The sequence below is a fragment of the Octopus bimaculoides genome, chromosome 4 (genome assembly GCF_046866305.1).
Source record: "Octopus bimaculoides isolate indiv1 chromosome 4, ASM4686630v1, whole genome shotgun sequence".
Lineage (NCBI taxonomy): Eukaryota > Metazoa > Mollusca > Cephalopoda > Octopoda > Octopodidae > Octopus > Octopus bimaculoides.
Window position 1 is genome coordinate 94,692,110 of NC_142931.1, and position 13,171 is coordinate 94,705,280.

Consider the following 13,171-nt stretch of genomic DNA (forward strand, 5'->3'; position numbering starts at 1 on the left):
TTCTCCTTTCCCTGCCCACAGTCTTCGGTGCTTGACATTTTTATAGAGAACCCATTTCTCATCACCAGTCACTATTCGATCCAAAAAGGGTTCATTCATGAGACATGACAGCAAAGAAGAGCACAGAACCCACTGATTCAATTTTCTTACTTTTCCAATGGCACGCATGTGTCAATGAATGGTTGAATAACCAAATCCAAGCTTCTCTGCTAGTTACTCAACGGTTATGATGGGATTTTGTTCTACCAGGATTTGCAGGACATCCTCGAGGAGCTCTACAGATCTTCCAGGATGAGGCTCGTCTTCTAGGCTGTAGTTTCCAGCTCAGAATTTCTGGAACCACTGTTGACACTAGCTTATGCTTATTGTCTGATCCTCATATACTGCATTAATATTCCTTGTGCTTTCCATTGCCTTTATTGAATTCATAAAGCAATATATGCCAAATATGTTCCTTTGTCACTCCCATTATAGCTTTCAAAAAAATAACTGTTAAAATCAAACTGCACTCTTCAAAACTTACACTAAGAATAAGGACACGGTAAAATTACTATCTGCTTTTATAGTAAGTTGATGGAAGTAATTTATCCTGGCCCACTCCAACTTTTAGTTCATGCAATTAAAAAAAAACATATTATTTATGTGATGATCCAATATCTGCGACTGATCCCTATTCATATTTGAAATTCCCCAAGTACCTACATAAGAAATGAGGTAAACATGAATGTAAAAGCCATAATTTTTTATACCACTCATTACCATATTCTAAAGAATTCTGGTAACCAACTAACTATTGAGAGAGAGACAGAGAAAGAGAGAGATCTTTTCTAGTCATACCAAACTGAGAGATAAGAATAAGTGGGTGAGGTAAATGATCAATTTGAATTTTTATACAGCATGAGACAGAGAGGACAGACGTTTTTGAAATGGTTTTTAATCAGCTCCAGTGGGAGGGGCATATGTTTGACAGGTACCATTCAGTCTGTGGTGTCTTAGCATTTTTGTTTCTGTTCAGGTGAAGCCATGGCCCTGTGCATGAAAGAGCATCACGTGTTTGACTACAACAGTTATGTGAAGAATAAGTCTGTCATAACAGTTCAGCATGAGTTTCAGCACCACTTCAACATTCACCAAAATCAGGCTATTCCCACATGTAACACACTCTTATGTTATGTGAATGCACTTCATACACAAGGTATACTAATGAATAGGAGACTAGTGGGGGTGCCACCATGAACAGTACGGACCCCAGAAAATGTGGAATGCGTCAAACAAGCTTTGATACAGAGTCCGAATCGCTCTGCTCAGAGGTATTCCACTGAACTGGTAATTGACTGAATTCCGCTGAATTGGTAATTGTACTGTAAGGCATATTTTGCATGATGACCTGCATTTCCACCCATACAAATATGTCATTGAGCAACAGTTGAAACCATGGGACTATGCACAATGGCTTAACTTTGCACATCAGATGGAAGTAATTTTGAAGGCAAATAACAACCCCATTTTGTTTAATGAGTGATGAAGCTCATTTTCATCTCAATGGCATGGTTAATCAACAGAACTGTCGTTATTGGGCTCTTGAAAATCTAAGAGAACTGCACAAAAGACCACGGCACGGCCAAAAAGTGATGGTCTGGTGTACTGTTGGAAAAGTTGCTGTCATTGGTCCTTACTTTTTTTAAGACAATAATGGAAATGCTCTTACTGTGAACTCCGAGCATTACATCAAGATGATAAACAACTTCTTTGTGCTTGAATTACAACAAAAACATATGCCTATTTGATGTGCGTGGTTTCAGCAGGATGGGGCGATGGCCAAGCCAGAGCATCAATGGACATTCTTCGCCTTTTCTTCAGTGACCACCTCATTTCCACGTTTACTGACATTCCTTGGCCCCCTCAGTCCCCTGATTTGTCCATGTGAGATTATTTTTTGTGGGGAAACCTCAAGACATGCCTGTATGCACATAAACTCCATACATTGGATGATTTGAAAAAAGTTATTTGCATGGAAGTCACCCAAATCAGCAGAGCAATGCTGGCGAAAGTGGAGGCCAACTTCCAAGAATGCCTTCAGAAATGCATCAATGAAGACAGACACCACATGATGGATGCTGTTTTCCACACTTGATTTTGACAAATGCTAATTCAATACGAACACATTGATGTCAATAAAATTTGATTGCAGCTAAAATTAATGATCTTGTGAATTTTTCAAAAACGTCCATCCTCTCTGACAGACCCTATACATTAGTAGTTGAGAGAAAGCAAAGACAGCTCCAAGAAATAACTTTCTCAAAGAGAAAGGATTGGAGAAATGTTAAGTAAAGGGTTAATGAGATGCAGTGCCAATACCCTCTCCCTTTCATCAAGTGTATAAAAAAGACTAATACACAGATAAACAGTGGATGTCTTTCTCTTTCCTTTTTACATGCAACCCAATTACTCCAAAAAGCAATATCTAACACAATTTTCTTTATTTAAACTATGCAAAAATGCAATGTCATTCATCTTATATTAATAATGCTCCTTTGAGCATTATTGACAAAAACAATAGAGTTATGGCTGAAGTGCTTTGTAGTACTTAGTTACTCTGAATTCAAACCTAACCTTAGTCAACTTTGCCTTTCATTCTTCCAGGGTTGAAAAAATACAATACCAGTTAAATACTAGGAACAATTTAATGAACTCTCCTTCCAAATTTGTGACATTCTACCAATGTTAGAAGTAAATATTACCCTCTGCAATAAAAAGCAATAGAGTTCAAAATTAAACTTTGAAGTCAACAGTTATTTCATATTTTTTTTCTTTAAATTTTCAGAAGTAAATAAAAAGAAAAATAGTTACTTCGGAACTGTGACCAAACTTTTCTTTATGACCTCATGACAGGTTTTCATAAAATCAAGATTCAATGGCAATATAGAGCCTAGTACACGTACACCCTGGAAAAGATAAAATATAACCTATATAATATTCTGTACATACATCCTAATAGCACAAGAATAATGCATGGATATAAAACTGAATTTTCTTTTAATACCAATCTAAACAATCTTCTCCCCTGATACCAACTTCCTAAAATTGGCCATATTAAAACATTCATTGTTAACCCTTTGTTAACAACATATTCAAACTAACCCTGGCTGTAATTTCCAACTCTCCTAAAATAGTATGAATTTTGTACTCCCCAAAGTTTTTGGCTAGTTTTCTTAAATACTTTTTATTCTATTTCTATGACTTAACTTCTTTTGAAATGGAGACCAGCTTCACATTCAATAGTAAACTAAATTAAAAAAAAAAAACTTTTGAAGACAGAAGAAACAGCTTGAAATGGAAAATGCAATAATGGACATCACTGTTTCAGCTTCTGATAGTGAAAGTACTAATAAAAGTGATTTGAGTATAAACTTATAAATTTTGGGGGAAATTTTTCAAAAGAAAATTAACTAAATCACGAACTATCTGATGACTCAAACTCCATTGACTATTTTATTTATTCTAACACAAGTTAGATAACTTCAAAGATTAATCACTACACAGAATATAAACAAACAAAAAGGAGAACAAACTATGTATTCCTACATACCTCAACAAAATTTGGATTATTTTTAGCCACAAATATAATTAGCAAGCTATCCAGAATTACCAATTATTGAGTACTGAACCCCATGTTTTTAGCATTATGACCCAAATGAGACTTTTTAAGAGTGTTGCACTATCACATATAACAAGCTAACTAAAAGTCTGTAGATATGGAAGAAAATTATAAACCATAATTTAAAATAAATTTCTGCACTGTATAAAAGGCATTGAAGTTCTGTTACTGGCCAGGGAGAAAAATATCTCCAGACAGAGCATATAAAAGCTGGATATGTTCCTAGAAATACATACCAAATAAGCCCATAAAAAGTACGGCAGGGCTGTAAGGCAGATATTGGATATTGCTGCAGTTTTAACTTTTAAATAGAGGGAAAAAGATAGTGGTGCAAGTAAGTATGACTTTGAGTACAATGTGGTCTGAAAATTATCACTTCCACGCTACAACCAAATATATTTTGACGTGTGTTTTGATGTGAAACTCATTTAAGATAAATATCTTCAAGAATCTTACTGATGATGTTCTACTTTCTGAATTCCAAATGAAAATTATTGAAAAATATCAAATAATATATCTCATTTTGAGTTTCCAAAGGAATCTGATTAAAAGATAATTATTCAGAGACACTCAAAGACAGTAACTATGATTCAAGTGTTCTAAAATTAAAAATAATAATTTTCATTTTTACTTTTCTCTTTCCTTTTCTGAGTTGTGTGTACACACATGTACATAGAGGTGGTTAAGTAGTCTTCAAATCCAGCTCACTGGCCTACATATCAATACAATCTTAAGATTAAATAAAAGCATCAGCAGTTAATTATTTGCATAAATATTTAACCCCTTTCATTGTTGTATACAACAATGAAAGAAGCTAAATAAATCGAGTTAATAAATGATTTAATAAGTAATATTAAGTTCTTAAGGGAAGGAAAATAAAGGTTATGTGATTTCTCAAACAATATAAACATTGTAAATAATGAATTTAAAAAGTATGTTGTAGACATGAAAATTCATGTACTCACCTCTTCTTTTTTCATAAATGATGGACTAACCAAACTTTCACAAATTAAATTCTTTAGATCTTGAGAAGAAGGATCATCAAACTTAATTAAAGGAAAAGCACTGCGTAGCTGCCAAAGTCTCTTCATTGTTTTCAACTAAAATAGAAAAAAATATAAAATCCATAAATCCACATCAGAAGATTCATTAAAAAAATAATAATTTGAGTGAGTGAGAGAACAAACGTGCGTGTGCTTGTGTGTATAAAAAAATTTGTAACTCTTTAACTGCGAGATTAAGCTTCATGGTTATTCCAATAATGACGCTAAACATTTGTCAAAAAATAGAACTGGTATTTTTTACAAGTCACACTGCCTCAATAAAGTGGACATATCTCAACAAAAAACAGTTTCAAACATGGCACCCTTCAATAAAAGAATGATTGGTATATAAACTACTTTCCACAGTTAAGGGTAATAAAATTTTGAATGGATGTATCTGATTTACACTGTAAGAGTGGTTTAAAATTTTTTCTGAAGAATTAAAAGACATATGAGTGGAATATTCAGGTTTGGAAAACATATGAAGAGAATTTAAGAATGTCATTTTAAGACGAGTGTAGTAGTTTGTGGTCTGTAACTAAAAGAGTTGAATGATCTACCCTGCAGAAAGTTTTATAGAGTAATCTCCCTTTAATAAGTTTCTCGAAACATCTACATCATGAGAAGTAAGTTTTAATTATTCAAGAGGTTTCATATTTCTCTTGGAAGTTTCTAGAATGTCTAGCATTCCATTAATAAAAACAGCTTGCTTGCTCTGCTCTTTGCTTCTTAGTCAATTAGACTCTGAGCCATTCATGTCGTTGCTATGCCTGTCTATTTCTCTATGCGACATGACTGAAAACCACCACTTAGCTGTTATTTCTATATCTCTGAACTTTCTTGCATAGATTACTTCATTCAACTAAATTCTACATTTTGCTTGTTTCATCGACAACCAATGAATAAAATATATTTTTATGTAGTAAATATATAGTTCTTAAATTTATTCTTCTTCCTTGTAAGAATTCTTCTAATAATATATATGCAGCCATTTCAATACCTACTACTGAACATATATTCTGACTACAAAAGTTTTCAGCTTCTGTACATGGGAGAAGAGGAAGGGTAATTTCAGTGCATTATATAAAAATGTTTTGAAGTGCAAGTACTAAGTAACAAGCATTCTATGTGACATAGAATGAGTAAACAAAACATCATATGTTCTTGGAAAATCATGAGTATGTTGACTAACATATGAGTTCATTTTTAAAAGGTAGGACTTGCGAAGGCTTGAAAGAAATGAAGCTGGTATGCTTCGGTGGATAGGTAATGTCGGTGTGCATGCACAACAGAGTGTAAATGATTTAAGAGTAAAACTGGGTATAAGGGGCATCAGGTATTGGGTGCAAGAGAGAAGACTGTGATGTGTATGGATAAAGAGAGCTGCATAAATAAGTGCCAAGCTCTAATTGTAGAGGGAACCTGTGGAAGGGGTAAACCCAGGAAGATTTGGGATGAAGTGGTAAGAAAAGATCTTCAGACACTGGGCCTCACTGAGGAAATGACAAGGGACCAAGTGATGTGGCGATTTGCTGTATTTGTGAAGATGTGTCAAGCTAAGTAAAATCACTATTTTCAAAACATACAGGCTTGTCCTTTCAGATGCCAGTGACACATAAAAAAGCACTTGTGCCGGTGCTGCATAAAAGCATCCATGCTGGTGGCATGTAACAAGCACCCAACACACTTTGTTAAGTGGTTGGTGTTAGGAAGGGCATCCAGCTGTAGAAACCATGCAACAACAGACAATTGGAGTCTGGCCAGCTCCATGTCAAACCATCCAACCAATGCCAGCAAGGAAAACAGATGTTAAACGATCATCATCATCATCATCATCATCATCATCATCGTTTAACGTCCGCTTTCCATGCTAGCATGGGTTAGACGATTTGACTGAGGACTAGTGAAACCGGATGGCAACACCAGCCAACAATCTGATTTGGCAGAGTTTCTACAGCTGGATGCCCTTCCCAACGCCAACCACTCAGAGAGTGTAGTGGATGCTTTTATGTGTCACCCGCACGAAGGCCAGTCAGGCGGTACTGGCAATGGCCACGCTCAAAATGGTGTATATTATGTGCCACCAGCACAAGAGCCAGTCCAGGGGCACTGGCAACGATCTCACTCGAAAATCCTACGAAGGCCAGTCAGGCGGTACTGGCAACGGCCACGCTCAAAATGGTGTATTTTATGTGCCACCCGCACAAGAGCCAGTCCAGGGGCACTGGCAATGATCTCACTCGAAAATCCTACGAAGGCCAGTCAGACGGTACTGGCAACGGCCATGCTCAAAATGGTGTATTTTATGTGCCACTCGCACAAGAGCCAGTCCAGGGGCTCTGGCAACGATCTCGCTCGAAAATCCTTACACATGTCATGGGCACAAGTGCCAGAAAGGCGACGCTGGGCACAGGTGCTATCCAGATTTTGCAATTCGCTTGCCCCAATAAGTCTTCGCAAGCTGAGTTTCGTGTCCAATGAAGGAGACGACGTTGGCACGGGTGCCAGTCGTCGAATTTAGTTCGATTTCACTTGCCTCAACAAGTCTTCGCAAGCGGAGTTTAATGTCCAATGTAGGAAAGGTACGCATGAGTGGGCTGGCTACACCCCTGGCAGAGGCCTTGGATTTAGGTCTCACTTGGCTTGTCGGGTCTTCTCACACAGAGCACATTTCCAAAGGTCTCGGTCAGAAGTCATTGCCTCGATGAGGCCCAATGTTCGAAGGTCTTGCCTCACCACCTCAGCCCAGGTCTTCCTGGGCCTACCTCTTCCACGGGTTCCCTCAACTGTTAGGGTGTGGCATTTTTTCATGCAGCTACCCTCGTCCATTCTCACTACATGTCCATACCAGCGCAATCGCCTCTCTTGCACACCACAACTGATGCTTCTTATGTTCAGCTTTTCTCTCAAGATACTTACACTCTGTCGTGTATGCACACTGACATTACACATCCAACGGAGCATACTGGCTTCATTCCTTGTAAGCTTAGGCATGTCCTCAGCAGTCACAGCCCATGTTTCACTGCCATGTAGCATGGCTGTTCGTACACATGCATCATACAGTCTGCGTTTTACTCTGAGTGAGAGTCCCTTTGTCGCCAGCAGAGGTAAGAGCTCTCTGAACTTTGCCCAAGCTATTCTTATTCTAGCAGCTACACTTTCAGCGCACCCACCCCCACTACTAACTTGGTCACCCAGATAGCGGAAGCTATCAACTACCTCTAATTTTTCTCCCTGGAATGAGACAGAAGTTGTTTCCTGTTTGTTTACAGTGTTTATTGCACCTGAACATCTGCCACATACAAAAACTAACTTCCTAGTTAACCTTCCTTTGATATTGCTGCACCTCTTATGTGTCCATAGCTTGCACTGAGTACATCTTATAGAGTTACTACCTACTCCTTTTCTACATACTGAGCAGGGCCATCTACCTGAAGGGGTTTGTGTTTTATCTGCCTTCCTACTTATTAGGATTTTGGTTTTAGCTAGGTTGACTCTAAGGCCCTTCGATTCTAGTCCTTGCTTCCACACTTGAAACTTCTCCTCTAGTTCTGATAGTGACTCCGCAATTAGTGCAAGGTCATCAGCATAGAGGAGCTCCCAGGGGCAACCTGTCTTGAAATCCTCTGTGATCGCCTGGAGGACTATGATAAATAGGAGGGGGCTGAGGACAGAACCTTGGTGGACCCCTACCTCTACCCGAAATTCATTACTGTACTCATTTCCAACCCTCACCTTACTGACAGCATCTCTGTACATGGCTCGCACAGCTCTCACTAACCATTCTTCTATCCCAAGTTTCCTCATTGACCACTAGATAAGGGATCGGGGGACCCTGTCAAAGGCTTTCTCCATGTCAACGAAAGCTAGGTACAGAGGTTTATCCTTGGCTAGGTATTTCTCCTGCAGCTGTCTTACTAGAAATATGGCATCAGTGGTGCTTTTCCCTGGCCAAACCCAAACAGCATCTCATCTAAACTGACTCTCTCCCTAATTAGTTGGGCTATGACCCTCTCCGTGACTTTCATTACCTGATCCAACATCTTGATACCTCTGTAATTATTTGTATTTAAAGTGTCACCTTTACCTTTGTAGCAGTTGACTATGGTGCTCTACACCAGTCATTGGGTATGACTCCTTCGTGTATCACCTGGTTCATAATACGGGTGACTAGGCTATAGCCGACACTGCCAGATATTTTGAGCATCTCTGCAGTGATTCCTGAAGGGCCGGGGACTTTCCCTGTCTTCATACTCTTAATTGCTTTATCTACCATGGTACTGTCAACTCGGATAGCTGGTCCCTCTGTTGGGTCGACATACGGCAGACTCTCTTTCTCCCATTCATTTTCTTTATTAAGCAATCTATCGTAGTGGCATCTCCAGACCTCTTTCTTTGCAGCTTCATTGAGTGCAAGCGTACCATCATCTATGCGAACACATTTCTCTCCTACAACATCACTATTCTCTCTCCTACACTGTCTTGCAACACGAAATACCTCAAGTCTTTGGTCCTCACGGCGCAGAACATTGGCAAATCTTTTCTTATCTGCTCCCCTCTGGCTAAATAAACCTGTCGCCTAGCTTCCCTTCTGGTAGATTGGTACAATTCCCTGCTACCACCGTTCTTCCAGTCCTTCCAAGCCTGTTTCTTTTGTCTAATAGCCCTGTCTACCTCCTTGTTCCACCACCACGTTACTCTGGGTCGAGAGGGGACTTTACCCCAGCCACAGATCTTGTCGGTGGCTCTCATCAGGTTGTCCTGCAGAAATCTCCAATTGTCTTCCACGTTGTATGATGCTATATCCCCTTCTATTTCGTCAAATGCTTTGAGTAACATGTCTCTAAGTCTCTGTCCATTTGCAGGTTCTTTAAGCTTCCATACCCTTCTCCTCCAAGCCGGTCTACTTCTGGGCTCCCATTTTGCCTTGATCTCGAAGTCGCTAACTACTAATCTGTGTGGGGGCGTAGATTCTTCACCAGGGAGGGTTTTGGCATTTATAAGCCACCCTCTTTCCCTATTTCTGGCGAGGATGTAGTTGATTTGGCTAGAGTGTCTGCCAGATCGGTAGGTGACTAGGTGACAGGCAGGTTTCCTGAAGTTGGTATTGCAAACCATAAGATCGGTTGCATCACAGAACTCCAGCAGTCTGGTCCCCTCCTCGTTGCGGGAACCGAAGTCATAGCCTCCATGTATGCCATGGAAGCCTCCAGCACAACGTCCGACATGACCATTGAAGTCACCAGCCACAAAGAGAAGATCCCTGTCACTTGTCGACGAGGTAGTTTGCAAGAGGGTGTCATAGAATTGGTCTTTCAGCCCATCTGGTAGCCCCGGTTGAGGGGCATAGGCTGAGATGACAGTAGCTAGCCTATGATGAAGCACTAGTCTAATCTTAAGTACTCTGTCACATACTCTAACTACCTCGATTACCTTATCAACTCATTTCTCTGCTAGAAGTATTCCTACGCCCCCGACCCCGTCAGTGTTCCCTGCCCAGAAAATCTTGTACCTGTGTTCTTTGCCTGTGAGGAACCTCGCAGAACCTCCTCTCCATCTTACTTCTTGGATGCAGCACAGATCTACGCGTTGCCGTTCAAGCATCTCAACAATCTCACCAGACCTACCTTTCAGCGTGCCAACGTTGAGAGTGCCAATCCTGACAGTGTGTGAGGAGTGGGTGTCAGAGGAGTGGGCCCGAGTTACCCTGGGATGGGGGAAAGCAGTGTCGTGTACCTGAAAAGAAAGCTTGCATTTGGCAGAATTCATAAACAAAACAATACCTACAACCTTCATATACTACCCAATCTTTATGTGCTATAAGGTCGATAAGAGGGGAGGGGTAGTATAAGGTCACTAGCAGTGTTCGCGGAAAGTGATCTAAAGTTCCGGTACTGGTGGAGGGAGTGGGAGGGCGGGCATACCGCGGGCTAAGAGAGCTTTGTCGTGGGCTCTAATCAGCATAGAAATTCCAATACGAATTGCGATGAAGTTGGAAAGTGAACTGGTTATAATAGGTTTGGGGACACGTACGAGTCAAAGAGGAAGTGGGGGAAATAAAGTAGTGATTCAGAGAGAGAGAGGGAGGGATAGAGAGAGAGAGAGAGAGAGAGAGAGAGAGAGAGAGAGAGAGAGAGAGAGAGAGAGAACAGGCAGCAGTACATCATGCTGGTCAAAGTTGTTGGGTTTTTAGAAAAAAAGTTGAAAGAAACACAGCAGTGTTTAAACCGTGGGATTAAATGCTTAAATCGGTAACAGAAATGTGAGTTAAATTGTAATTTCTAAAGGGAGGAGAGACAAATTTCAGACAGGTTTGGGCTAAGGAGCATAACTTCAAGAAAGTAGAGGGGAAGGCGATAACTTGGGTGAGGTAGACAATAGAAATACATAAATAATCATGAATTTAAGACAGAACAGAGATATGGAAGGGAAGAAATGTATAGATAGAGAAACGGGGTGAGGTGTGGTGGGGGAAGGGGAGCGCAGCAGAAGGGATAATATATAAAAATAAAAATGTCTTAGCTATTGTTCATGTCTTGGAGAGCTTCGTCGTGGGTTCTAATCAGCATAGAAATTCCAATACGAATTGGGAGTAATCCTAATCATCATTTTTGTGTCTATTTTCTATGTCAGCATGCACTGAACAAGTCGTTAATTTCAGTTCTTATCAAGAATTGCTGCTTTCCTAGAAAGATCCAAGAGCTGCATCCTTTTGTATGATTCACTTGTGGCATAGTTTCTATGATTGGATCCCTCCCTTAACCCTTTAGCATTCAAATTACTTTATCAAATGTTATGCTTATTTATTCGCATTGTTTTGAATTAATCATGTATTATCTTATAGCTTCAAGATTTCAAATGATGTGATTGTTTACTTTTAGAATGACACTGTAGAGTAGGTGTAAGAGGCCAGATCTGACTGGTTTGAACTTAAATAGAATATTTGGGCCAGATATAGCCAATTTAAAAGCTAACAGGCTAACAATAACCACTTTAAGGCACCAAAACTAGACAGGTTCTTGTGTTCTTAGCAAGACTAAAGGAAACTCAATTCTACTTTGTCTCTGCTCATTACCAAACACTTTGCAGATTATGCTTGGTGTGTTTAATTGTGACACAAGCACTAGTGAGGTTGCTCTATACACTACAAGATTAAAAAGCCCTAATGAGTCTCTGATGTCTTTTCAAGGCAATATGACCAAGAGGGTGAAGAGAAAAAAAAGCAGTGTCAGAACAACCAGGATGAATAGGTGAAGGGTATGATAAGAGAAACAGAGTGATTGGGGAGAGAAGTTATAGAGCTCAGAGTATCAGAAAAGACAGTGATGGGAGCAGAGAGAGAGAGAGAGAGAGAGAGAGAGAGAGAGAGAGAGAGAGAGAGAAAGAGAGAGAGAGAGAGAGAGAGAGAGAGAGAGAGAGAGAGAGAAAGAGAGAGAGAGAGAGAGCGAGAGAGAGAGAGAGAGAATGGATAGTTATAGAGATGAGCAATGGCAGGAGAGTGGTAACTAGCAATAAAGTAAAGGTGATGATAGTATTTATAAACTACCAAAAGGTCTATAGCCACTGCTAGTTACACAAGTAGTTACAGTGAGTAGTAAAAATGGTAGGTGGAAAGAGGACAAATAATAGAGAAGAGCGATAAAGAAATGGGGTGTCAATAATGTGGGAAAGCAGCAGATAGCTAATTAACAGAGACATAGTGAGCAAGAGACCTAAATCTAGATACATTATACAACCATCTTAATGTTGTTTTGTCATGGTTGCATGAATGGGTGGGTCTTCTTCAAAACTGCATGATAACAATCATTGTGATCCCTTATCTCCTCTGTAAAGGTCTGCACCCTGAGATCAGCCATCATCTTGAGTATCTTGTCCACAAGTTTCATTCACTTTGAGCACACTTCTTTATACAGCTGCCATCTTCTATATGCAACATAAGCCATACCAGCACAGTCTTCCCTCTTACATGCATCAGATTTCACTTACATCCAGTTCAGCTCCTATTTTTGTACACTACATGAATTGCACATCCGGTGGAGCATGCTAGCTTCATTGCATTCAAGTCTCTGCAAATTATGTCTCACAACTATACCATGTCTCACAACTATACCATGTCTCACAACTATACAAAATAATTCTTTATCCACAAGTATCAAACAATCTCCCTTCATTCTGAAAGAGAAATTTTTTGTTACCAGAAGAGATAATAGATACTTGAATTTTCTCCTACCCGTTCTCACTCCAGTTACTATGCTTTTTAGAATATTCACCTCTACTGTTAGTTAAGTTACTGTCAATTATTGCTAGGGAGCCATCCAGACATTTGAAGAAATTTATTTTATTTGTGCTTCTAGTGCTTACAGCTACCAAGTATCTGCTACGTACAAAGGCTACCTTCTTCATTAGTCTGCCTGTGACCCTACTATGTATCTTGTACAAACTTTGCACTGCATACACTTATGGAATTTCT

At 39.6% G+C, this 13,171-nt stretch overlaps 1 protein-coding gene across 6 annotated transcripts in view; it reads right to left on the reverse strand.

Annotated features, from left to right (window-relative positions):
• The window catches only part of LOC106881212 (condensin-2 complex subunit G2), a 241,358-nt gene that overhangs the window by 179,831 nt on the left and 48,356 nt on the right, over positions 1 to 13,171 (reverse strand). For all 6 annotated transcript variants that reach the window (XM_089351031.1, XM_089351034.1, XM_089351033.1 and 3 more), the window contains exons 5-6: positions 4,624 to 4,758; positions 2,851 to 2,945 (exon numbers count right to left, since the gene is read on the reverse strand). In XM_089351031.1, coding sequence (XP_089207157.1) covers positions 2,851 to 2,945; positions 4,624 to 4,758 — 230 coding nt within the window. The remainder of the gene's footprint in view (positions 1 to 2,850; positions 2,946 to 4,623; positions 4,759 to 13,171) is intronic.